The sequence below is a fragment of the Sebastes umbrosus genome, chromosome 19, assembly GCF_015220745.1.
Source record: "Sebastes umbrosus isolate fSebUmb1 chromosome 19, fSebUmb1.pri, whole genome shotgun sequence".
Lineage (NCBI taxonomy): Eukaryota > Metazoa > Chordata > Actinopteri > Perciformes > Sebastidae > Sebastes > Sebastes umbrosus.
The window spans coordinates 20,563,611-20,591,116 of record NC_051287.1 but is presented as its reverse complement, the minus strand read 5'-3'; the positions used below and the strand labels follow the sequence as shown (position 1 = coordinate 20,591,116).

Genomic DNA, 27,506 nt, shown 5'->3' with positions numbered 1-27,506 from the left:
GATCCAGATCATTTGGCTCAGCTCACCAAGAAGAGCCGTCTCTTTCGGCTCCCAAACGGTTCTTCGTTTTACCACTTCTGCCTTTTATAATTCAGCAAAATTTAGCGCTGTTTCGATTTTTGATTAGTATGTTTGCGCATATATCACTTAAAGGGACTGTTTGTAACTTTCAGAAATGCTTGTTAACAGCGACAACTGTGGCCATTAAGTCAACGAAAGTCAGCGTCGGGCTCGCGCTTGCTTGCTCTACATAAACATGAACAAGCATCTCTCAAAACAGTGAGGCGACACGTCAGCTAAAACCACAATTTCATTCTGTATTTCAGCTGCTTGGCAGTAATGTTAGCTGACCAGACGAAGGTCTCTCCATGAGTCAATGCTGATCCTAGGCTGTTTTCGAAACCGCATACTATACTAGTAGTACGTACTGATTTGGCCAAAATGTAGTATGTAGTATGCAGTATGCGAACAAAAGCAAAATCTCCAGTATGCCAAAAATACCCGGATGACGTACTGATTTGGAAAAATTCTCCAGTATGCATCAGACCAGTCTACCTCGCCTACTGTATCCCACAATGCAATGCGCTGCGACGGTCACTTTTTGGAAATTTTTGTAATGGCGGAAATGACGGACGTCAACATCCCGGTGACAGCGGTGGACAGGGAGGAATATAAATGTAAAAATAGCATATTATTTTTAATATAATATAAATGTAAAAATAGCATATTATTTTTCTAATTTAATGTAAGGACAGCAATTCATAAGTGCTACTGTCTATCTGTAACGAACGTAATCTGTCCTACTAACGTTAACTTTACCCATAGCAAAGCCGTAACTTTTAAGTTTTTTTTAAGCTTTCCAAAACCGGAAGCCCGCGAAACTCGGCCTCGCGTACTACAAAATAAACCGATTTACGTTCCATACTGCATACTACTGAGGATGCGCAGTATGCAGTATGTACTGCATACTGCATACTGCGCTCCTCAGTAGTATGCAGTATGCGGTTTCGAAAACAGCCCTAGTGTTGGCTTTTCGAAACGTTATTGCCTCCGACCGAAAAAAACGTCTCTCGGACGGTAGCCGGCTCCCATCGTTCACTTAAAAGAGCCGGCTCTTTGAGCCAGCTCGTTCGCGACAGACACATCACTATTGCATTTCCTCTGTTATGTGATAACGAATCAGTTAATACTGATGTAATTACCACCTTTAATGTGTAGTAATTATAAAAAATATATGTTTTTGTTAATTTGAACGGTTGACTATTAGACCAGTCCACGTGACACACGTCACGTACATACATTATTAGTATTAGAATGAATGAAAGGAGATAAAGAGATGTTTTGATAAACACAAGCTGTTTTATCGCTTGTTTCTCTTTAACATGATGTAGGCGTAACTATTCGGTAATAATAGTGGTTTAATGTTTTTTTTGCGTTCACAAACAATGGTGTTTGATTTAATGTGTGATAAATGTTTCTTCCTTTGTAAAAGCAGCAGTGAACTAAACACTAAACATGCCGTGTGACGTTGTCCAACAATGTTTTGGTTCCTGGCGGTGACGTAATACACAAAAACATGGTTCCCCTTGTTTTGAACCTGAAAAGCGTGCTAAGTGTTTCTTTAACTTCTCCACGCAGGAAGATGCATTTCCGACACCGAGTGGCTGTAAAAGCTTGATAAGAGACGATGGCTCAGGCCGTGGAGACGTGTGCTGAACCTGGACGCAGGCTGGTGTGTAAACCATCTGCCGTGTTATTACGTGTTAGCTTATATGAGGCGAGATTGGCAGCGAGCTAATTAGTGAGCTAAGCTAACGTTTGTAGACGCTGGTGCGTCAAGTCACTTAAAAGATGTGCAAGTTAGAGGAGGAGAAACGATAGATGTCGCATTTTATATGTTGTAACTTATTGTGTAATAGTACAGAGGATGTAAGTTATAGATAAACCAACATATAGACATTGTGGAATAACCCAAGTGCTGTGTTTACCCAGGACAAGTGTCGTTTATTGTGCTTGACGTCACATTAAAGGCAACATATATGCAGCTATAGTAACATTAATATCAAAGACCCTTTACTGCAGTTTTAAAGTTGCTAATAAAAATAAATGTTGAATCATCAGTCATGCTTGGCTGTTTATGGAGACAGAGGAGGGGGTGTTTACATGTCAAATATAAATCATCTCGTTTTCAATGTGCAGCGCTCCATCTGCAGGAGGATGTACGATGAAAACGAGGATCTGTCCGATGTGGAGGAAATTGTAAACATTAGAGGTTTCAGTGTGGAGGAGAAGCTCGCCAGTGACAGCTACAGCGCCAAATTTGTCCACTCCATGGAGGGGAAAGGTAAAGTTACACATGATTATGCATGTTTGCAAGAAGATTGTTTGGGCAGGATGCATGTCTTTAACATTAATAAATGTGCATTCCTATAAATGCTTTTTGCAGACTTCTCCTATGAATATGTGCAGAGGGAGGCTCTCAGGACCCCACTCATTTTTAAAGAGAAAGATGGACTCGGGGTCAGGTGAGAAGACCATTTCTGTGATTTCACACAGTTATATCAAGAATAATCTTTTGACAGTGCTCATGATGTTGTATTGAACCCACTTTACATGTGTTGTATATTTATGTTTTTAACTGATCAATCTCTCTTTTCATAGAATGCCTGATCCAGAATTTACAGTCAGTGAAATTAAAGGCTTAGTTGGTAAGTGGGATGCTTGCTACACACACACGTGCACACACTAAGATGTTTGCATATAGTTCACTAATGTAACAATTAGAGTGCATAAAGAAAAACCAAAAGCATCAAAAGGGGGAGGGTTGCTAATTCAAATAATGAAAAATAGGGAGGTCAGTGAGTTTTAGCTTTTGGGAAGATCTGCAATGATCTGAAGTGTCCTAAAAGTAACCATATAGTCTCATCCGTGGCCATATTTACTTCCACAGCACAGTTTGTGGAAGGTAAATGCGATATTGAAACATGTTCTACTACCCCAACTATGATGGATTCAGCAGTGCGGTTGGGATAACGAGCTAAAAAAAATGTGTGCTATCAGATAAAATGTCCAGTTTTGTCAGAAATTGTGAAGAACCACTCTTTTGCATAGTGGAATAATGTTTATAAATTAAAAAAAGGTTGTTTTTTTTGGTAAAATAATGTTGGTAAGAAAGCAAATACTCCAAAACAATGGTATTATTATTATTTTTATATTCACTGTTTTCTCCTTTTTTTTAGGATATTATTTAATTAATGAACATACATACATATATCTGTCTATTTGTCTGCCTGTCATATAACATTGTTGTGTGATGAATGATTATAGTATGTGTGCATGTCCATGTCAACTTTCTCATATGGTGTATTCTACGTGCTCCATTAAAAACTAAATATGATTCCATCTATTATCTTACTCTTTTTATCCATTACATTTTTTTTGTCCAATTGCAATTTTCCTACGCATTAAAATACAGCTGTGTCAAGTGAAGCCTGAAAGAAATGAAGTCAAAACAGGATTGGGAGCGTAGTTGCTCCATCTAGTGGGCAAGATGGTGAATTACAGGCATTCAGAGATACTTGTTCATGATGAAATCTGTCAACAATACACATGTTCTCTGTATAAGTCTCACAATAGCATGCTGGATTGTTCTTAGACAGGCTTACAAACAGATGGTATTACATGTTAGTGACAGTGGAAGTGCTCAAAGCTTTAATGTCAACTTGTGTTCCGGTTGTTGCTTTGCAGGCAGTCGTCGGTCTGTGGATGTTATGGATGTGAGCACTCAGAAAGGCTCTGAAATGAGCATGGGCCAGTTCGTCCGTTATTATGAGACACCAGAGGAAGAGCGGGACAAGCTCTTCAATGTCATCAGCTTAGAGTTCAGCCACACTAAGCTGGAGAACCTCATCAAGCGGCCCACAGTGGTAATATAACATTATTTGTATGATAATATAAAAGGTTTCATTAAGGTCACATATCTGGCACCATATTCAAAGCAAGTATGACTACCAACAATGTGACTGATGGCTAAAAGTGCAGTTTTGCTCACTCTCCCAGGTGGATCAAGTCGACTGGGTGGACAACATGTGGCCTCCTGATCTGAAGCATAGCCAAACAGAAGCCACCAATGTAATCTCAGACATGAAGTACCCTAAAGTGCAACGGTAGGACTTTCACAAAAATCACCCCTGAGCTGTGTGTCAGTCTATCTGTAAAAAACAAACAAAGAGTAGATCAAGATATTGAAAATACTTGGAGGCAATTGCTCCTTCCTTGGCAGTAAATGCAATTTCTCCTCCCATCTGAATGTCTCATCTATCGCTCTATCATTGTAGAAGCGCTGCATACGGTCGGTGTTATCAATCTCCTGTAAGTGCTCGTGATTGTTGCTAGGCAGCAGAGTTTTCCTCCTTGCTGTAGTCTGACTGCACAGATGCCTCTCAGCCAATCAGATGTCAGCATTTGTACATAGCTAAGAGTCAAAACCCCTCTTTCTACCTTTCTGTCTCTCTGCTGACTTATATTTATTCATTTTAAATTATATCTGATCAAATAATGCTCATAGTTATATGAGGAGGATTGGATTGTACATAATATAATACATAAGGATCAGGTTTTACAGATATCCAGTGACAAATCATTCTCATTATTATTTCAGCCAATACATTTCATTTCAGCGTCACCACTAGTGCTTAGTTTAGCTGCTGTTATGCTGCTACAGTGATGCTTGGTGTTGGTGCAGACATGATGCTGAAACCAGGACTTAAAGTGGCAGTAGGCAGTATATTTTTGGCATCAATGGGCAAAGGTTCCATAATAACCTTTCAGCATATTGTAATTCAAGTGTTCTGAGAGATAACTAGACTTCTGCTCCTCATCATGGCTCTGTTTTCAGGGTTTAAAAAAAATCTAGCCCGTGACGGGAGACTTTGGCCAATCACAGGTCATTTCAGAGAGAGAGCGTTCCTATTGGCTGTGCTCCGGTCATGTTACTGGCGTTTTGGCGTTCCTTCAGGATATCTCAACATGGCTTACAAACTTTATCATTTTACGGCTAAACCGTGCACTACAAGATGATTCTGAAAACATTTGAGGTGAGAAATAGGCATTAACGTAACATAATATTGATTCATATTTGATCAATGCTGCCTAGTTTGACTGTTTGGTCGGAGTTCGCGACTGACTGACAGCCGGCTCTCATAGACAGCAGATGGACAGCAGACCTCAGATCAGCTCTTACTGCTTGTTTTCCTCCGGTCTGTGAAATCTTGCAGATGCCATTAGGAGCACCGGAGGACACAGAGGCACATGATTTTTTTTTCAGATTACCTGTTTCATATACTACTGTCACGATATAGCTACCGTTTTATGAAAATAACTTTTTTAAATCATATTTGCTCCAATCTCGCCTACTTCATCTTTAATTAGAGTCTGCTCTGTGTGTACTACTAAAAATGAAGTAAAGAGGCTCTTGGGCTCTGGGAAAATGTAATGGGAATTTTTTTTCACTGTTTTTTTTTTTACCAATTGATCAATCATAAAAAAAGCATCAGATTAATTGCTAATGAAAGTAATTGTGAGTTGCAGCCCCTAAAATATTATCTGTCTTCTTGGTTCATTATTTTCTCTCATGCAAGCGAAATGATACTATCTGACTTTAAAGGCACAATGAGTAGGATTTTCCTAAACAAACAAAAAGAATCCCTCTCAATCATCACTTATCACTAGAAGTGTGTGGCGGTGTCTGTATCTGCATCCCTGCCCTCTGCCTGTGTTTTCTCTTTTCTTTTCATTTTGCTGTGTTCGGTGCATTTCTGGGCGTCAACCTCTATAAAAACGTAGCGACCTGGTGCCAGATCGTAAGCTCACATCTGGATTAGGGTAGACCTCCAAGAGGCTTTTTTTTGTATGTCTCCACATGTTACATCTGCCTACCAAATTTCATAGATGTAGATGAAACTTCAATGAGGGGCTAAATTATAGCGACTTCGTAGGGGGCGCTCTCGAGCCACTTTGCCACGCCAATGCACGAGACCCATAAAATATATAATATTTTACACATTTGCGAGTGTGGAAGGAGCATAATGTTACTGCACCATACAGCATCTTAACTGACTGACCTTGACATTCGCAGGTAGATGTTTTCCTACAGCTGACTGGCTATCTGGCTCTCCATTTGTTTCAAGAAACAATCACATCATCTCTCTGTGGGATGCATGACATAATACTGTATCGATTTCTGTTGTTTTTTTCTGTATACACCTCGTTTGTTTCGATTTTGTTTTCAGATAAAACAGAGCTGCTCCCATCTAGCTAAATTACTGAATCATTTATGTCATGGAGTGCTAATCATTCCTCAATTAATTTCCAGAGGAGAGATGTCCCATTGTGAACAATTCTCTGTGCTGTAGTGCTCTTGTGAGTGATTTCTAGTGGTTGTTTTCAGCAAAACACTACAGAGATGACTGCTGCCTTCTAATTGGTTGCGCTGTGTTTTTCCTTTTTAGATCAGTCTGTTATACTCGTACATCCTCACAGTTTACTTGTCTACAATGTGATTCGTTTGACTTATTTTGTTATTATCTCCTTTTCTGCTGTAGGTATTGTTTGATGAGTGTGAAGGGCTGCTACACAGACTTCCACATTGATTTCGGGGGAACTTCTGTGTGGTATCACGTATTCAAGGGACAGAAAGTAAGTTCATTCTGGTTTCATGTCATGATTATCCTGGCCAAAATAATTGTGATTCACAGTATTATCCAGATAATCATCAAAATATGCGTAAAAAAAATAGCAACATTGTGTGAGTCTGTTCTTTCTTGCATAATAATTCCTTATTGTGAGCATTTCTTTTATCGTGATCCGTGATAAAATCCTATATCGTCCCATCCCTGCTTATAACATATATGATATCTTGTGCAACAAATCTTCATTTATTAGTTTTCCTTTCATTGAACATTAAGGGGAGAAATTAAACCAATGTATGTCTGGCAATATGTAGTGTTGCTAACAGTTTCAGAGTTGATATTTCACCTAACCCGGCCACGTCTGTCCAGTATAACCTCTAAATAAAATAATCTCTGCTTCTCCTCAGGTGTTTTGGCTTGTGCCTCCAACCTCTCATAACCTTGCCCTTTATGAGGACTGGGTCCTGTCAGGCAAGCAGAGTGATATCTTCCTGGGAGACCGAGCTGACGGATGCCAGAGAGTGGAGCTTAAGCAAGGATACACCTTCTTCATCCCATCTGGTGTGTTGGCATGGTTGTGTTACAGTAGCCAGCAGGAAAAGATTAGCCGCCACTTCAATGAACAGTGGAGCCAAGCTTTACCTGACTATTATACTGTTTATTTCTTCAGCTGTGAATCCTCTATATGTTCCTTATCTCTGTATGTCTTTTTGTAATTAAGGTTGGATCCATGCTGTTTACACTCCAGAGGACACGCTGGTGTTCGGAGGCAATATTCTGCACAGCTTCAACATTCCTATGCAGCTTACCATCCACGAGATAGAGAATAGGACTAAGGTAGGAGTCCTGCTGCATTCTCTGTTGTGCGGCTGAACTGTGGCCCGCACTGCAATACAGTAAACTCCTACTGGGATAAATCAATCTCTCGGAGAACCAGGGGAAGGTGACGAGTTCACCTGCGAGAGACAGGAGAATGAGAGATGTGATGGAGGAGGAATCGGTTTGGTTGAGATTGAAAGAGAAATAAGGGAAAAGAGTCAAAGGGTAAAATATTTGGGAGTGACAAAATGACAAGAAATATAAATGTAAAAGTCAGATGTGTGGGAGCCCAAAAGCAGTACTTATTTGTGTATTGTAAGAAGTTGTTAGTTTGATAAGGAAAGGTACATTTTTCAGTGTGCATGTGTATAATAATTGTTAATATATTTAAATTAATTTGTTAATTAATATTTTTAAATGAAAAAACAACAGCATTTAAAAAAAAAAAAAAATCTTTTTATTGGTGATTTTTCATTGTAAACAGAAGATACTCAAACTCTTACATGTTTTTTAACTATATGTTACCTATAAAATGAAAAGCATTATGTATATGACAAAAGATAGGAACATGACATGAAGCCATAAACTGACGCCCAACACTTGTCGCTGCTGCATGACGCGCATGACGCGCATGACGCGCTACAAATCAAAGTTGAGCTCAACTTTTTTCAGCGCTCCAATGATGCGGTGAAGCATCAACCAATCATATGTTCTTGTTTCACCCTATTCCGTTCCATCTTTAAAAAATGCTGTTAGTTTCCAGCGCAATTTAACGACATAACTACGACAACATGCGCTTGAGCAACACTTCAACGGCGATTCGGCGACAATGGCTGGCCACGCTTGGCCGTTTTGTTGCTTTTGTTCCTTGTAGTGTGAACACAGCATTAGGAATAAAGTCATTATTTTTTTAACAAATCAGTGTGGTGTACTTTGTGGTACACCAAAGTACATATTGCAAAACTCTTATTTTACTCTTATTTTTTACAAAAAAGTATGAAATATGAAGTCTTTCTTTCTAGTAGGTTTTAAAGCTGTATTATTTCAGAAGAATAATCACATCTCATAGATCGTAGTACTGCATGTTTGTTCCTGAAGACGTGTGCGTGTTTGTTTGTATGCATGAGAGGAGGACAGTGTCTGGAGTTATAGAGCACAACAGCAACATATTGTTAAGTAATAATCTCTTTACACCGCTGTAACTGTCATTGTCTGAAGACTCATGTGTAGAAACACAGACAGAACTCTAGTTAAGTGTATACATGGGCAAGATTACATGACATTTAAGAGACCGGGTTACCAAAAAGCAAACAATAACTAGATAACCTGAGTTTATGTAAATATTAGGTGTTTTTCAGGGTTACGCTGACGAGTGTTGTCTCTGATTTCAGGTTCATTCCAAGTTCCGTTTCCCCTTCTACTATGAGATAGCTTGGTATGTCCTAGAGAGATACCTGCACTGCCTCACCAAACGCTCCTACTTTTCTCAGGAGATCCGCAAAGAGCCTGTACTAATGGGTGAGTGGAATTAAGTAATGCACAAGAGGGGGCAGGATGGGTTACCTCCTGCTGTGTTTGCAATTAAACCGGTCAGGCATTCTGTTTCAGTGCCATGCTCTATCATATTATTTCTGTAGCTGATGGCTCTCTTCCAATACAATGTGGACAGATATGATATAACTATTTTTCCCTCCTTTTGTCCCTTCAGACAACGAGACAAAGGCGAACACAGAGAGCCCCTCCTCCGACTCAAGGAGCCAGGACATGAACGAGGACTCGTGCGAGACTCAAGTCAGGGATGGCCAGGGTGAAAAGCCAGAGAGAGCTGCCCAGGACGGCCCCTGCTCTCCTGACAACCGGAGAGGCCAGCACCTCAAAGCTGTTTTATCTGTTGACTCTGAGGACAGCTGTAATCCCGGCTCCACCTCTCTAGAGTTCCCCCAAACCCCCTCTGACTCTCCAGCCTCAGAGTCCCCGAATAAATGGACGCATTTGACGGAGTTTGAGCTGAGTGGACTCAGGACGCTGGTGGAGAAGCTGGAGTCGCTCCCTGAAAATAAGAAATGTGTTCCAGAGGGAATAGAGAACCCACAAGCCCTGCTGGAAGACATGAAGGTAAGAAACAAAAAGATGACATTTTCACAATATGCACCATCCAATAGACACGACAGAGTTCCCTTTTAATGTTTGTTTGCTCTCTGTGGCCGTCTAGGTTGTCTTAAAAGAACACGCCGATGACGACCCCAGATTAGCCATCACTGGAGTTCCGGTGGTGTACTGGGCCAAGAAAACTATAAAGGTAAGAATATGTCCGCTGCACTCTAAGACTTTCTTAATGCTTTTGCACCAAATATTGTTCTTTATCTTTCCTTGGGGCTTTCAAATTAAGTTGAGGGACACTTGACGCACACTTGAATTTGAGTTGATCACTTAACACAATAGAAAAATCATCATAATAACTATATAAAAGTGAGCGCAAGTGATGGGCAGAGGGTTGATCCCAGGCCCCTGCCGCTTGACTTTGTGGTGCAATAACATTTCTGGACTTTTCACCTGAAAGATTAATTTTGTGAAAGTTTATTTGCACTGTCTGCAACATTTTTTACTTTTATGGATGTATATTGAGAAGATAGCAGGAGTTCAGTTTATGTGTTAAAGGACTTACAATGACTGGCCCAATGAGTGGCCCACTGATGTAGGAAACAATACTTTATTTTTTATGAAACATTTTTATGTAGACGAATATATATAAAAAAAAAGAATACATCCGCAGAGCTTTTAGAAAGGTGTCGAATAAAAGTGTAGCTTTTCCTAAGAAAATTAGGATTGTGAATTAATCATTCAAAACATTTCGACGGGTCCAAAATGAATGTTTTTGTTTATCTCTGTGGAATATATCTGACGTTTGGTTCCCACTTCTAACGAGGCTTATGAGCCAATAGTAAAATAACGTTGGTATCACGTGGTATCTCGTCAGCGATCAAGTTGCCAGTTAGTGTGGAAAAAAAACTGGCTGTTTTACGGTTAGTGCCTGGCAACCACTTGTTGTGAAGTGAATGCAATGGAATGGGTGAGGGAGATTGTGACATCTAGTGGCTGAATGTTATCAATGTTATCAAAAGCACCTTTAATGTCATAGAGTTCAAAATCAACTGAAAAAATGATCTTGTATTTGATAAATTTGACTTATTGTCAAAAAAAAGTCTGGTTTTCAATATGAATACTGAATTTTAATCAAATTAGGTTTAGGATGGTATTATTAGTAACAGAGTGGTACTTTAGTGGTGTGTTGATTTCATTACTATAGAATAGGGAAGGCTGAACCAATTTATTTTTTATTGATCTGTAGTTTAAATTTTTGATCATCACAAAGAAACTCTTAGAAATGGGCAGCGTGTACGTCTAAACTCTTTTGTTTAGACTTCCATGCTTGACATTATTCTGTCTTCCCTCTCTTCTTCCAACACTCATTAGAGCAGCAGATTAATTTATTTGCAGATATATTTATTTTGACTTAACAGGCTGCCCTAAAGCCTGATAAAGTAAATAATTAAATCTTATTTTTGCTGTCCTCCATACACATACCTCTATCTATGTATTTTGCTGTCATTAATAGGGTTGTGTATTGGCAAGAATCTAGCGATACGATACGTATCACGATACAGGAATTTCAACGATTCAATATATCACGACATATTGTGATACTGTAAGCAAGGTGATATATTGCAATTTTCTCGATCTAATTTTAGGAAAACTATCAAAGAACACACCACCATATGCACAAAATGTGAAATAAAAAAGTTTACTTTTTTATGCAATCAGAACAGTGGGATCTGCATTTGCATTTATCACAGTTCCTGTAGCATCCACCATCATAGCGCTACTTTTTGTGCAATCTGAGCCACTGTCTGCCAAAAGTCTTTGCATGTAAACTATTAATTAAAAATAGATTGTGTTTTTGAGAAATGATACACAAATCATAACATCGCCATACTCAAGTGTAGCGATGTTTTCTTACACACCCCTAGTCATTAACAAGGATAAAAAAACAAGCTTTTAATGGAACTGTTCTCTGTTGAACATTATATTCTCACACTGTATATATGACACGACTCATTTCTCAGACCGGATGCACAACTCACTGTTTCACTGCTTACATGTTTGTTGTTACACTTCAGGCTTACTTAGAAATTAAAAAGGACATTTTCAGCCATATTTTTCAGTCGGTGCAGATGCTCATTACTTAAGTACTACTTATGCATATGCCTCTTGGGCATCCGTATGCTGTATAAAAAAGTCCATGTGAAATTGTGATATTGTGAGACTTAAATAGCTGCACACACTTGCAGGCTTGAAGTGCCTTTAATGTCTACGCATATAATTTATCCTTTGATTTCATGGTGTCTTGAGCTCAGCAGGAGGCCGTAAGAGGGTCAACATCAAGGCATTAACATTCATTGGCTGAATGTAAAAATAAAAAAATAATTACCTCTTCCATTTTCCCAATTACCTAGTATGAAAAGGTCAAAATGCTTATTATTGAGAAATGATACACAGATGTACAGTGTTCATGTTTTATATTTTATATATTGTACATACTTTCAAACTTTCTATTAATAATTCATTGTCCAAACAGATGCATGAAGTGTGTAACAGGCCTCAACAGGAGGTGGGTGGATGTTGTATCTGAATGTATGGGGAGTGATTTCTGTTTGGTTTTATGGATCCTCTGGATCACCCCCACCCGTCCCTCCAAAGGCCAGCTGCTGGTGGTGGGGCCTCTTTGTGTTTGCCTTTTGTAATGAGATGCCATCTGGCTCTATTGGCTGTGTTGAGCCTGCTCTCCTCTCCCTGTGATACCCATCATGAATATGACATCACCTCCTCTGCATTCTCTCTCCTCATTGGTTAAAGGCAGACGCCCCCCCCAGTACATATTCTGATACACAGCGGCCTCCCATTGGCCCCGCGCGTCCCTCCACCCCTCCCTTTTTCCCAGGGAGTGGATCCATATTAATGAGGCAGGCTTGTCTGTGTTTCCTACATCTGCTTGGTGTATTGTGGAGCTTTTAGAGTAGGAGGGAGGGCTGTAGGCCAGACAGCAGTAGCAGGAGTAGTAGAAGGAGGAGGAGGAGGAGACTGCAGCCATGTCAGTTTGCCGTGAGCTGGACGGCGCATGAAAAAAAAACAGCCATGGCCATGTCGCTGAGCGCTGATGATGAGGACTACGACTCAGACTCTGAGCAGGTTAGCACGCCAAACCCCTGCAGGCAGGCAGGCAGGCAGGCAGGCAGGCAGGCATAGTGAGGCCACCAGAGGAATGCTTGTGTCAGACAGAGCAGTGTGCAGCATCACAGGGCAGCGAGGAAAAGGCAGCTACCTGGAGAGGAAATGCATTGATTCAGTCTAACCTCTGTGCTTCATCTTTGATTTTTTTGGATAGGTCTGCAGTTTGCGTATGCATGCATATGTGTTTCTGTCAGGTGAAACCAGCAATAGGAGAAGGCTGTGTTTATATAGCTCAGAGCCTCAGGGCTGCTATTGGTCGTTTCGAAAGCAGAGAAGCAGAGGAATGGAAATTCATGTAGATGATTAATCTTTAATGATTTGATTGTAAAAGCACCAGATACGCATGTTAGAATATGTGTGTACCCAAAAAACAGGTTACGTGTCATTATGAAAGGAATATTCAATATTGTTCGGTGTAGAGAGAGCTGGGATATGCAAGATGAGACTTGCTTACACAGCAATTTGAATATTTCTTCTACTTAACTCTGAACCACACCCCCTTACAATAATTCTGTGGCTGCATTTGCATTTGAAAAACACCGACTGGCTAGAAGTCCGTTTCGCTCTTTTGACAAATATCACAACACATGTTCAGTTTCTGTTTTTTTCCAGTCATGTTAAAGCACCTGTTCTTGGTGTCACAGCTGTTTGAACATCAATGAAATATGCTCAATATGCAATATGTGTTGAAGTGCATGCAAGCTGTCCACAGTTGTTTAGAAGCCAAACATTTTCTAAGCGTCCAGCACCAGTCTGAACAACTTTACAGTTCATTTAATCCCTGCTTTATCTCCAAAACATGCTCTGCACACCCTGTAAAGAGTTGTTTTACTGATTGATACTGACACACTCCAGAGGTTTTATTAGAGTTTGTGTATAACTTGTTCCACATGTAAAATCTGGGCTAAACACTACAAACTGTGTGGAACAAACACATGTTTTTGGTGTTGTTTTTGTTTCAAACGCAGCATCAGCTTTACAAGATATACCACCTCTAAAGCTTAACAGGAAAGTAATCCCTCCAAGAATTTGTGAACCCGTTTTTCTTCCCCCAAATCAATAGTTTCCACATATATTCCTAGATGTGAATACATTTTTGCTCACAACAGTTTGAGAAACGTCACACATATGGGACAGCGTTTTTATGACTTTGGTCTGATTTTGAATTTCTTCTGCTTTTGATAAAAACAATATGTCCTGTTGTTTCTGCAATCTGTGCTCAGTGTGCGGCGCTGTCTTCAATATGTGTTTAAGGTGATGTTAAGTATAACCACAGTAATTGATTTCCACTGTTCTCCACAGAAGCTTAAGAGGCTTCGAGGCGGTGTCAATGAACATTAAAGTCTGCCTCTCATAATGTTTCCCAGTTGAATGAGCTTTGATGAGCCAAGGAATTACCAGTTGGTTACTGTCCTTACTGATGACACATGTGTATATATACTATGTGCTATAAAAGAGGTACGAGCTACTAATGCTAAACTAAAGACTGAAAACACTTGTACCCGAGACAGAGCACTCAGAGTGAGAGGCAGTTTATTTCGTTGGCAGCCTTGTTGTCAACCTCTGCTGTCAGAGGGATATCTGCTTTAGAGATCACTCACTTAGCAGACAGAGGGGGAGGTTTAGAGGGGATTTAGGGGACAATGTGGACAGCTTTCTGAAGTATCTTTTCATACACCTGCAGTTTGAGTTACAGGTGTAATCAGACAGCACGGTGTCTGTTATTTAATGTGATCTGACATTAGCAGATTGATCATAACTCTGACCTGTTGTCTCATGTTTGTCGGAAGTGTAAAATAACAGATCATGTTGTCTTTTCCTGGGTCTCATTCCAGTGTTCTTTTGGAGCAGACCTCCTGTTTATAATCCCCACCAGTACCCCCAGAACAATCGAGCCCTAACCCCCCACCTAATATCTCACTCTAATCCCGTCTGGTAACCACAAATCTAACCGCCTATGTCAGTCTATTTCACGGCTATTGTTAGAATAAATTATTGTAATGTGCCTAAGATTGAGCCTGCTTTCTTTTCCTGTTGGAGAGTCTCATTACAGCTCTTATTGGTTACAAGTCTGTGTGTCATAGACTGTTCTGTTAGGGAATGGGACGTGGCTGTTGCTATGCTGACGCTAGGAGAATCTGCACTGCCGATGCAACTAAAGAAATCTGATCTTCATTTTTCCAAGAGCTGCAGTCTCTCGCTCTCCTTCTTGTTTATTTCATCTCACACATTGCCACATATTTCCTCGCGTGGCACGGTTGGCAGCGTTTTGACATGTGGTTTTTCATGTTGAGAATACATTGTTGTGGTCGGGCTCCGAGCCTGAGAGGGAGCCGAATATATAACACCAAGAGCAGTAATGATGGAGATCAAAGGCATCTCATCTCCATTACCCGCTTCTATTAAATAGAGCACATTTAATGCGTACAGTTATAAATCAGTCTAACACAGAATAACGGGCTCCTAGTGATCCGTGTGTGAAATGTAGCCACAAGTGCAGTTTCTCTTTGAAGTAGAAAACATGCAAGCAAAGTGAAGGGCTAAATTTGGAAGATGCCCCCGGGGACATTCTTGATTTGTTTGTTTTTCCTCCTGGATCCTGTGCTGTAACAGCCGTGAAAAACGTGTGTTTATACACAGCGTGATCAGATTTGTGTTTATGTAAATGCATATATGGATGCATCTCTGTTTGGATCTGTTAAACCCAGGGTTACAAAGACCCAAAAAAAAGGATCAGGATGTACCGCTTCCATCCACCATAACGCTGACCCCTGTTGGATTTAATTGAATGTTTTCATTATTTTCTTATTACACAACATGATTGTAAGTGCTTGTTATTGAGCCGTAGCACCATTTATTAAATTAAATGTCAGCACGTTAGATTGAGGAGCTCTTCAGATGCATTCTTTTTTTACTTCAATCTGACATTTTGGTTGAAAACAAAATCACTGAATTGTCAAATTGATAATAAACAGTTTGTTGTTATCCAGTGAGATAAGGATTGTAAAGCATCTGCAGCTTAAAAGTCTTCTTTGTGAAAGATAATAATGCAAACTTGCTGCCCTTGACACAGTACATACTAACTACACATTTGCATTATTATGTGACTGCACCTATATTTGCCTTTATTTAATATATTTAAGTGGAATACTTTGTAAGTAGCATCATAATGTTCTAAAAATTTTAAAATAATAAATTTATCCTTTATCAACAAACTAAAAGCTCTCTGGAGGAAGATGGTGCTGTGGACGGCTGGCGTGTCTGTGAAAGTTAACGTGATAATAACACGATAATAACGCATTAACGCAACATTAACTCAATTTTGGCAAGGAAAAACTGTCATGGCCATTTTCAAAGGAGTCCCTTGACCTCTGACCTCAAGATATGTGAATAAAAAGGGGTGCTATGGTTACCCACAAGTCTCCCCTTTACAGACATGCCCACTTTATGATAATCACATGCAGTTTGGGGCAAGTCAGAGTCAAGTCAGCAGTCATGTATTACTTCTCTATACGTACTACATTCCTGTTTACACGTCTATATGTGTATATATATACTGTATTATATATACAATAGGGTACCTTTACCTTACCATTGCCAACGACTGCTTGTTGTAATTGTTGTGCATATGACGACTAAACAAACTTGAAACTTGTAATTCACCTGACCTTTGAGATGCCTGTTTGTGAAATATTTCTTGCCTTATCATTTTTAGTTGCTTGACACAGTATCCCCTTTATCCTTTCAGCCCCGGCCTCCCAACCGGCCGAAACCTAAGATGGCAGCTTCTCCTGCATCAGCAGTCAAGCTGTCGGCCAGTCGGGGAACATCTGGTGCCAGGAGGAGAAGGACGCGCTGTCGGAAGTGTGAGGCGTGCCTGCGGACAGAGTGCGGCGAGTGCCACTTTTGTAAAGACATGAAGAAGTTTGGCGGGCCGGGCCGCATGAAACAGTCCTGCATCATGAGGCAGTGCATTGCAGTAAGTTCAGGATGTTCTCAGTGGATGTTCTTGTCACATACGCATGATGTTGAAGGAATAGTTTTAGAGAGTTAGATTAGAAGATCAAAACAATTTTCACAACCGTGTGCTAAAGCTACAGCCAGCAGGTGATTAGCTTAGCTTAGCATAAATACTGAAAACAAGGGGAAACAGCTAGCCTGGCTCTCTCACCAGCACCTCTTAAAGCTCACTGATTAACACATCATATCTTTGCTTAATCTACACAAAACCCAAAGTGATTTCCTGGAGTCTTGTTGAGGTTGCCAGGCAACCAGCAAAGACTCTAGGACAGTGGTTCCCAAACTTTTTCACGTCAAGGACCCCTAAACTGACACAAATCAAATTAACCCATGACCAAAATAGTCACAAGAGAGATAAGATATAACTTTATTAACACTGAAGGAAATTCTTTTGCTAGAGATTGCTCTAAAATTACAGCGACATAAGAATAAAAAACACAGCAGAGTAATAAATATAAAGTGTATAAGAAGTGATATCAACACCAGAGCCTAATAGAATAACAATAGAAGCAAGATACATTTAGTAAAATAAGTAAACTAAAATAGAAAAGTAATATTGAAAATGATATTGAAAAAGTACTAAAAAATAATATTGCACATGATATTCTGTCATTGTGTTGCTTATGGACGGAATTATAGTGAAAATAGTAATTATTATTACCCTTTTTGCTGGGGACCTGACCCCTGGAACCCCCTCATGGACCCCTGGGGGTCCCTGGACCCCACTTTGAAAACCACTGCTCTAGGAAGTCACTGCACCTGGCAAAGAAATGGATCCAGCACGTAACCCCTCGTAAAATCACAACACAGTATTTATGCTAAGCTAAGCTTACCGCTTGCTGGCTCTAGCTTCATATTAAGCGTGCAGACATGAGAGTGGTATCAATCTTCTAAACTTCCTTTCCTTTGCTTTCCTTTAATTTCGAATACTTGATTTTGGGTGTGTCCGTGTGGTTGTTGCTGTGGTGCTCAACGTGGTGACTAGGGCAGTACAGGGTGATTACTAGGGTGTTCCAGGTGGTTGCCATGGTAGTGACACAAGCTAATACTAATAATATAAGTAACAGCAGCAGTAGCAGTAGTGACCAAAGGCCATGGAGAGAGAGAGACAAAGACTGTGTTTGAATGATTCAGCACCATGGACAGAGACAAGTAGACAGACTGGGTTTGATTGATTCTCCATCATACACAGACAGTTCAGTTTGAAGGATTGACCACGATAAGCAAGAGAGTGAGAGAGACTTGGCATCCATCCCAATATCCCACACTTGCGGTCTTAAGCTCTTTAGCAACTCTGTCCCACTTTTAAGATATGCCAATAAGCTTAACCCACTCTTGATGTTCACTCACCCTAATACTGCTGCGGCGCAGTGCTCGGAGCTAAGGCCAGCACAGCACACATATTTTAATACACAACGGTGGTAGCGAGTTATAGTACATTCAAATAAATAGATTGTAACAAGAGACATAGCCTAGCCTATCATCATCCGGTAACAACCTACATTTTAGGAGTACTTTCTGGATGGAAACGCAAAACAGATCTAGACTCCAGGTACATGTATGGTACGGGTTATACAGGTTACTTGTTCAACCATGCCAAACACAGCCTCCCTCTTTCATTCCTTCGACCACCTTCTTGAAAAGGTCGGCGTTTCGTTGCGCATATCCAAAAACCTGTTGATATCGAAGTCTTTCATAATGTTTAATAGTAGGTGTGTTTCTCCGTCTCTGCAAACTGTGATGCATATTCCGAATGCTCTGTAAAGAATGCTCCTAAAACCAGAGTAATATCGGCATATCCCACATGTCTTAATCTGAAAATGCTCCATTCGTAATAATGCCTAATTCAGAATATCCAAATGGAATATGCTGTTTACACGACCTGTACCAAATTCCGAATATTGTCATATTCGGAATAATAATGAAATATCAGTGTGCATGTAAACATAGTCAATGATTAAAGCAATTAAAGAAAACAGAGACAACAAAACATATCTTACTCTACCTTATAAACTAGCTCAGTATACTGTTTAATCCACCGGTAGCATGTACACAAAACATCGTAGATAGCTACCTCACTTGCATTGTAATGGAACCTTAAATGAATGGAAACATTGTGAAAAACGAAGATTGGGAGAAAGTGTGGGTTGACCAGTTTGTCTGAGAGGAATTGTTTCAAAAGAGGATATTAATTGGATACAGCAGCTTTATCTTCAAGCTTGTGTTTGTGTCTCCAGCCTGTCCTGCCCCACACAGCGGTGTGTCTCGTCTGTGGCGAGGCGGGGAAAGAGGACACGGTGGAGGACGAGGAGGAGAAGTTCAACCTCATGCTCATGGAGTGCTCCATCTGCAACGAGATTGTTCATCCTAACTGTCTCAAGGTAAAGTAGTCAACCTGAGTATGTATTGAATGTTGTCAGACGGACAGACGGAGCAGGTGGAGGTGGTGCTGATTTAAATAATGCTGAGGTAAATGAAGCCAAACGCAGACTTTATTGTCTTAACAAAAAAAACAAACTGATTTTACTTTAATGACCACAAACCACAACATCCACCCACTACTTGTTTGCGTTACAGTAATCAGACATTGTGCTCATTAATGGTAGCTTAATTGTTTCATTTTTGTTTCTAATAAGAACGCAACATGTTTGGGGCAGAGTGCGTCACATCTGCGCCTGAAAGACCGTCACAAAGGCTTCTGTAAATCTGTGTTCCTTTTTGTCAGGTAAAGGATTCAAACGGAGTAGTCAATGATGAGTTGCCAAACTGCTGGGAGTGTCCGAAGTGCAACCATGCTGGGAAAACAGGAAAAGTAAGTATCTGTATGGACTTAAGTCTGTACGTGTCTGAATCATGACATGATTAAACAAGTTGACTCTGTCCCAGAAACTCTGAACCAGAAAAATAAAGTTGTGCTCTGTTTTTCTAACCTTTTGGCCTCAAAGCAAAAAAGGGGGCCAGGATTCAAGTACGCGTCAAACCTTCCCGGATCGCTACTGAAAGAACCGCGGTTAAGCCGGGATTCAAAAGAAGAGCCCGACTCGCCGATGGTGGCCACGGCAACTGTTACTGCTTTGACTTCTACATCTGCTGTGAAGAGGAAGGCAGAGCGGGAAGAAATCCCTAAGAGGAAAGAGGAAGAGCCTCCAAAGAAACGTCCCCCGTTGTTGTCTCTGGATGGTACGCCCCGACCAAGGCCTGAGGACAACCCACTGAGGAAAAAGAGGAAACTGTTTGACACCCATGATGAACCTGTCATTGTGAAAAAGAAGGTAAGACCCTTATCTGTTCGTAATCTTATCAGTTATAATGAATAAAGTGGAGTCATAGATGGCATTAATAAACTCAAGCAATACGTCTTCTCTGCGTCACATGACAGAATCGATCACAACGTTACCGGTCCAAGCTACCGTTGCAGGAAAATTGTTTATCTCAAATGTAAATCAACATTACCTCTTCCACTCAATTTACATTTTTACAGTATTATTTTAAGGCAAATTAAAATTATTAGATATTTTGTTGTTAAATATGTTTTCTACAGTACATTATACGGTATATGTGAACTCCCGTGTTTTTTCTCTTAACTGTACCTTAACGTCACTCGTCATAATTTGTAAATATTTTATCCTATGGTTTATTATTTTAACCGCCTCTCAGTCCGCCATTGGAAAGTCTGAAGAGCCACAATGTATTTTAGGCCAGCTGAGCATAGCCAGTAAGCACACGTCTCATACTCAGACATTCTTTCTAATCTGTTACACATCTGGGCATTTCTCGCGTGCACAAAATCCCCACACTATGCAGTTGGAACGCACTACAAACTCAATTTTACGTCATACTTAGTATGAATAGTGTGTTAGTATGCAATTTCGATCCGAGCCCATGTTTCTTATTACTTTTAAGGCTTCCAAAGTTCAGTCTTGACCTTGGAAACAGCAGTTGACAAAATAATCTCACCACAAAGTGCTTTTAGCTGTTCATTCTTCTTGTGACTTTAACTTTTCCTTAAAATCAGAGAAAAATACCAGGCTTTATTATACCCTGTCATTCTGTGTGTAATTTGCAAAGGAAGAACAATATTGTCACAAAGCACAGTTTATTGTGAATATTATAAAGGGGGAAGATATAGAAGACCTGAGAACAGAAGAATTGAACTATATGAAAATGTGTGATATAGACAGGGTCACTGAAGATTTCTTAGACCAGTTTGTTTATATTTGGTTGTTGTAAAATTAAAAATTACATTGAATTACAATATATTCGCATTTTATAAATTAATTTGGAGCTTAAAGGTGCTAAATTCGATATCAAGAGCATTAATATAGCAGCAAAGAACTACCGGTTATCTCTGTCAGCACTTTCTCCATTGTTTGTACTGTTAGCGCTGTTAGCACCATTAGCTGCTAGCACCATTAGCTGCTAGCACCATTAGCTGATAGCAGTTGCCATGTTGAGAGCCGTTGAGAGGCAATAGAAATGCTCCCAGTTTTGCATTTAGCACCTTTAATTCTCTTGAAAATAAAAGATATGTAAAGTAAAATTCAAACCTGCAAAAATGTCCTCAAATTGAAACTGATAAACTGACAACTGCTTTAAAAGTAATAATTATGGGTCTTCTATTCTTTCTTAGAAGAAACTTTCAAAACCAGACGATCCTTTGACTCCGAAGCTGTTTCGGCAAATCAAGACAGAGAATGATGAAGAAGATGACCAGGAGGATCATGAAGAAGATGGATTCTCCTTGGACAGGATTCATTTAAAGGGGAAAAATGAGTATGATGACGAGGACCAAGAACAAGAAGATGAGGAGGGAGAGGAAGAGGAGACGGTGAAAAAAGAGAGAGACAGCAGCTCAGAGGACAAAGCCAAGCTCCTTTTAAATCCGCTGCTAAGAACATCGGCAGCCAGAGAAAGTGAACAATCCTCCAACTCTCCCAGAGCCGGACCAAGCAGCGAATCAGGAGACGCTCAGGAGAGGAACGCCGCTCCGCTGAAGGCTCGCCATCAGCGTCGGCGCCTCCCCAACAAAGAGCTGAGCAAAGAGTTCAAGCAGGAGATTCCCAAGACAGAAGACTGTCTGTCCAACCAGAACCACGGCTCAGTGAAGACGGAGGACGGTTCAGCCCATCACAATCGACGACCACTGAAGAGTGAGGACTCCTTGACCAATCAGAACCGTAAACCACTAAAAACAGAGGACTCGACCACTAACCAGAGCCGCAGGGTGCTTAAAATAGAGGAAGGTTTGGCCAATCAAAACAGACGCCCACTGAAAACAGAGGACGGCCTGGCCAATCAGAACCACAGGCCTGTAAAAACTGAGCCTGAGAACGAAGTAGACGACCAAAAACCTAGATGGCCTCTTAATAACGGCAGCAGCGACCTGGGCGACTGGCTGCGACACAGGGGGCGGGAGGTGAACGAGACGCCGCGTGGCTACTCGCCACTCGGTTGGAACAGGAGTGCTCAGATCACACCAATATGCCCCCGTCCGCTCCCCTGCCGGTCACCGCCAAAATGTATCCAAATGGAGCGCCACGTGATCCGGCCCCCTCCCATCAGCCCCCCGCCTGACAGACTCCCGCTGGGCGACGGCGAAGCACACGTGATGCGAAGGGAGATGTGGATGACCGTGTTCAGTCACTTGACTCACAGAGATCTTTGTGTCTGCATGCGTGTCTGCAGGACCTGGAACAGATGGTGAGTACAGGATGTACTGTACTGTTGAAAACACATCTTCATAATACAGGCTATAAAATATCTGCTGCGTGTCTCACCAGGTGCTGCGACAAGAGGCTTTGGAAGCACATCAATCTGAACCGCTGCAAGTCCATCACACCTCTCATGCTGAGCGGCATCATCCGGAGACAGCCGGTAGCTCTGGACCTCAGCTGGACCAACATCTCTAAGAAACAACTCAGCTGGCTCATCAACAGACTGCCAGGTAAATATGTTCAACCAGCAAAACACTGTTTGTGTTTTTATGAAAAGGAGGTAAATGAGATAAGGTAGATTTTTATATAAGTTGGTTGAAAGGATGAACTGTTATGAAAAAGTGGAATCAACTGAGAGTTTTATTGAAGGAAAATTCCAGAAAAAATTCTAAATGTTTGACTTGACTTAATTAATTATAGAGACATGAGGACACGGTCACTCACCTTGACCAGGACTCAAAATTGTTTCCTCAGTGTCGCGCAACTGTCCCGAATTCTACTTCCAACTGTCCCAGACTTACAGCAGCAGTGGGTAAAAATGGAGTAAATATGATTTAAAAAAAGTTATTTTTATAAAACAGTCACTATATCCTGACAGTAGTACATGAGACAGGTAATCTGAAAAAAATCATGTGCCTCTGTATCCTCCGGTGTCCTCCGGTGCTCCTAATGGCATCTGCAAGATTTCACAGAATGGAGGAAAACAACCAATCAGAGCCGAGCTGGAGCCTTGCCGTCTCTGAGCAGCTGTCAATCACTCGCAAACCCCGATCAAACGGTCAAACAAGGCAGCGCTGATCAAATATGAATCAATACTCTGTTACTGTAATGCCTATTTCTTGCCTCAAATATTTTCAGAAACATCTTTTAGTGTACTGTTAAGCTGTAAAATAAGAAAGTTTGTGACCCGGCAGCCAAGTTGAGGAAATACCAAGCACCGCCCACCATCCGGAGCATAGCCAATAAGAACGCTCTCTCTCTGAAATTACTTGTGATTGGCTAGATTTTTTAATGCCTGAAAACAGAGGAGCAGAACATGAGGAGGTGCGGAACTCTAGTTATCTCTCAGAACACTTGAATTACTATATGCTGAAAGGTTATTATAGATTTTTTGCCCAATGATGCCAAAAACAACCATTATCCCAAATTTAATTTCTTTTTTTTCATTTCATGTCGCACTATAACACACTACATCTTAATGAAGCAGTACAAAAAATACACACACATATGTATTTACCTTCTGCAATATGTCCGTTACCCATTGGTAAAACTTCGCATCCACCAAAGTAATGGACATAATTACCCTCAGGCAGCTTTTACAACTTTCACACAGCTCATCTGTCTATGTATGTAATAATTTGATTTGTAATGATAAGTTTCTGTACCGTCCCAGAATTGCCCCCGACGCTGTATCTTTGTGTCCCAGGTGCTATTTTTAATGTCCCTGGGACAACGGGACATCCGTCATTTCAAGCTCTGACCTTGACACAACCTTCCAATGATATCCATTAGCACCATATCTTCAACATAATTGCCTCGATAAAGACTGCGGAACTTTATGTACCGAGGGCGGTAAAATGACTGTTTCAGGTTTTGATTAAAACAATGTGTTTGTGTAGCATGTGTAGTTTTTTTTCCAAGTTAGATTTCCCATAATATCCCCAAATGGATCCTCCATATGGATAATTGTTTCCCCAGAGGCTCCTGGATTTAGATGGTTTACTTGAGATGCTTTGTTACTTCAGAACGTCTTTGCTGGATCACTCAGCTAATTAGATAAGAATACTCGCTGCGTCTGTGTTGGTTTATTTTGTGACCTGAGATTAACTAAAACTCTGGAGACGGAGAAACTGAAAAATAGGGCACATTTCCTCAACAGTCTGCAGTATATTTAGCTTGCCGTGAAGCCGCTTGTGGCCACATAGAGCAGATTAAATAAGATCAGTGTATTGTATCTAAATGTAAAAGATGTCTAACATGAGGTTCTGTATGTCTTCGCCGTCCCTGCAGGTCTGCGTGTGCTGCTGTTGTCAGGATGCTCCTGGGTGGCGGTCTCTGCTCTTTGCACCTCCAGCTGTCCTCTGCTGCGGACGCTGGATGTTCAGTGGGTCGAGGGACTGAAAGACGCCCAGATGAGGGACCTGCTGTCGCCTCCTACAGATAACAGGCCAGGTACCAACCTGCCATTCACACACACACACCGTCTGAACAGTCTTAGGCTTTAGTGGCTGAATGAGTGAGCAACACCATGGAGTAATGGGAAATAAAAGGTTCTGTACACGATATCCAGAGCATTACTATAGCATCAAACAACTATTTGATATGTTAAGATATTGAGGAGTAATGTCTACCTGAGCAGAGAATGAAGTCACTCTCTCTGTGTGTGTGTGTTGTAATCCGAGTTTCTCTGCGCTTTGATGACATAGCCGGGCCGGTCATGCGTGCTTTTACTGCATGTTAGTGCACGTGAGCGTGTTTCACTGGCTAGCTAACGGCCGCTGCTCTGCACTGCTAGCACCGTCCCAACCAAAGCGTAGCGCCCACCCTCCGGTTCCCCCTCAGGTAAACACTGTTAGCTCTCTCAGCAGTGTTGCCTTGGTTGCCGCCGGCTCAGGTGTCATCATGTTGAGAGTTGTGCGGAGGCAATAGAAAGGCTCCCAATCTCGCATTTTGCACCTTTTATGCAAAGAGTGGATATTGTATACGTTACTTTTTATGTTTAAAAATGTGTCGCAAATATATAGTTTTATTTTTTTTTAAAAAGGATCGATAATTTCATCAAACAGCTGGGCACTGGAATTTTTAGCAAATGTTACTCAAACAGGAGTAAATAGTGCATTTGTTTGGGACTATTTTCACTCGTGGATCAATACACAATTGGTCCTCTAGTGATTATAGTCCTTATGTGAGATGTGGGGTTAACTCAAAAATAAACTACAGTGCCCATGTTTATAATAATGTAGGAACATGTCACCCAGTGCAACAGTGTGGCTCACTGATGTGTTTTTAATAGCTTATGACCAACAATGGTGGTCAATGGCACAGAGGAATAATCTCTATCTGTCCTTTGACACAAAGATAATATTTGTTAGATGGAACTAACTACAAAAATAGCACCTTTTACAATGATTTTGTCTCAAAAATCTAACTTTGTAGGTCAGTTGGACAACAGGAGCAAACTGCGTAACGTGGAGGACTTGCGCCTGGCGGGCTTGGACATCACGGACACGTCTCTGCGCCTCATCATACGCTACATGCCCTCGCTGTCCAAGCTGGACCTCAGCTACTGCAACCACGTCACCGACCAGTCCGTCAACATCCTGACCGCTGCGGGGACGACCACCAGAGACTCGCTCACTGACATCAACCTGTCAGGTAGGAGCCTGTCTTTGTTGGCTGTAAGTCTGCCTGCATTTGACTTGCTCCCCCTAGTGGCTAAATCCTGAACTCATTAGAAGTATTGAACTGTCATGTCTATCCACAGTGGATTATATACTTCCAGTGAATTTACATCAATTCCATAGATGTAAATCAAATATTTACCTTTAGTTAAAGGACTATACTGATGGTTTTTCATGTCCTTCCAGACAGTGACTGGTTTTTCAGCCATCCCAGGTCGAAAATCAACTTGGAGAGACATGAATTTATGACAGATGTGTGAACATTAAGTCACCTTTTTGTCAAGGTCATGTCATTGTTAAATGGTAAAGAAGCCAACAGAAAATGACTTAAAGGTGCTATTGATAACGTTAAGCCACTAGATGTTGCAATTGTCGTTGCCAGGCACTTACCGTCAATCTCAGCCATTTATCCGTTTTTTCCACACTAACTGACGACTCAGAGATACCACGTGATACCAACATTGTTTTACTATTGGCTCACAAGCCTTGTTATAAGTGGAAACAGAATGTCAGATATCGTCCACAAAGGTAAACAAAACATTCATTTTGGACCCGCCAAGATTTTTTAAATGATTAATCGACAATCATATTTTTTTTTTTCAGGAAAAGCCTTACTTTTATTCAGCACCTTTCTAAAAGCTCTGTGGATTTAAAAAATATTTGTCTACATAAAAATGTTATCAATAAGACCTTTAAAAACTCAAAAGTTCGTCTGGAAGGTACTGTAAGAAATGAATCTAAACACCTATAGTTTATTTGGCACACGTCACCAAAACTAACAGTCTAATACAACAATCCTGCAATAAATCTGACCTGAAATTTGACGTTTTAATGCTCACATTTCGTTAAAACCGTTTCAGAGAGGTTGTAGCTTGTGCTGCTGCTTCTTGTCGGGAGGCATGAAATTATATACAAATTGTGAAATCAATTTTTATAGAATTTCACACCATTTATTGCAAAGTGCACAAATGCTAAAGAGAATCTGATCTTATGCTTGTTGTCTCTCTGGAATACCATTAAATGTGAAACACAATGAATCAAAGGGCCATTATGGAAAGAGCTGAGAGGCAAATGCATTTTTGGCTTTCTGTCTTATCCTGAAACGCCGCTCACCATAATGAGGCCTTTGGATTTCACGTCCTAGAATATCCCGAAGCGTCGATTAATCCATGTGTGTCATAGCTTATGTCAGTACAGGTGACCCGTTACGCATCATTTGTTCTTTTTCCCTCCTAACCCCCTGTTTTCTCCCTTCAGTGTGTAACAGGGTCACCGACCAGTCGTTGACATATTTCAAGCGCTGTGGAAGCATATGTCACATCGACCTGCGGTACTGCAAACAGGTGACCAAGGAGGGATGTGATCAGTTTGTCGCGGAAATGTCCGTCAGCGTGCAGTTTGAACTGATAGAAGAGAAGCTGCTGCAAAAGATAAGTTAGGAAGACCCGTGTGACATTCACAAAGTGGTAAAACTACTGTCCACACGGAGGCAGCAGACGACTGTGTGCTCGTGTGTTGCATTAACGTCTGCGGACTACTAAACAGACACAAAGGACGCGTCTGTAGAACCGATG

General features: G+C 40.9%; 1 protein-coding gene across 5 annotated transcripts; it reads left to right on the top strand.

Annotated features, from left to right (window-relative positions):
* The first annotated feature begins 1,041 nt into the window (after window positions 1-1,041).
* LOC119477979 (lysine-specific demethylase 2B) lies at window positions 1,042-27,506 on the top strand. 5 transcript variants are annotated; one of them, XM_037752306.1, is made up of 21 exons: window positions 1,044-1,732; window positions 2,200-2,344; window positions 2,447-2,525; window positions 2,662-2,708; window positions 3,748-3,926; window positions 4,060-4,166; window positions 6,603-6,696; window positions 7,097-7,250; window positions 7,411-7,526; window positions 8,900-9,026; window positions 9,217-9,623; window positions 9,721-9,807; window positions 16,546-16,776; window positions 19,055-19,198; window positions 19,543-19,629; window positions 19,754-20,089; window positions 21,451-22,517; window positions 22,598-22,761; window positions 24,542-24,703; window positions 25,688-25,906; window positions 27,190-27,506. In XM_037752306.1, exons 1-21 carry the CDS (start codon window positions 1,688-1,690, stop codon window positions 27,369-27,371), a joined length of 4,179 nt encoding a protein of 1,392 aa, XP_037608234.1. In that variant the 5' UTR covers window positions 1,044-1,687; the 3' UTR covers window positions 27,372-27,506. The 5 variants fall into 5 exon arrangements, with proteins under 5 accessions (XP_037608237.1, XP_037608234.1, XP_037608236.1 ...); XM_037752308.1 differs by having other exon boundaries at window positions 21,448-22,517; window positions 25,688-25,929; window positions 27,190-27,365; XM_037752307.1 differs by having other exon boundaries at window positions 1,045-1,732; window positions 19,763-20,089; window positions 21,448-22,517.

Coding starts and splice junctions, on each gene's coding strand:
- LOC119477979 (XM_037752305.1), top strand. CDS start 1,688: ATGGCTCAGGCCGTGGAGACGTGTGCTGAACCTGGACGCAGGCTG. Junction 3,927..4,059: donor TCATCAAGCGGCCCACAGTG/GTAATATAACAT, acceptor TCACTCTCCCAG/GTGGATCAAGTCGACTGGGT. Junction 20,090..21,447: donor CTGTCATTGTGAAAAAGAAG/GTAAGACCCTTA, acceptor ATTCTTTCTTAG/AAGAAACTTTCAAAACCAGA.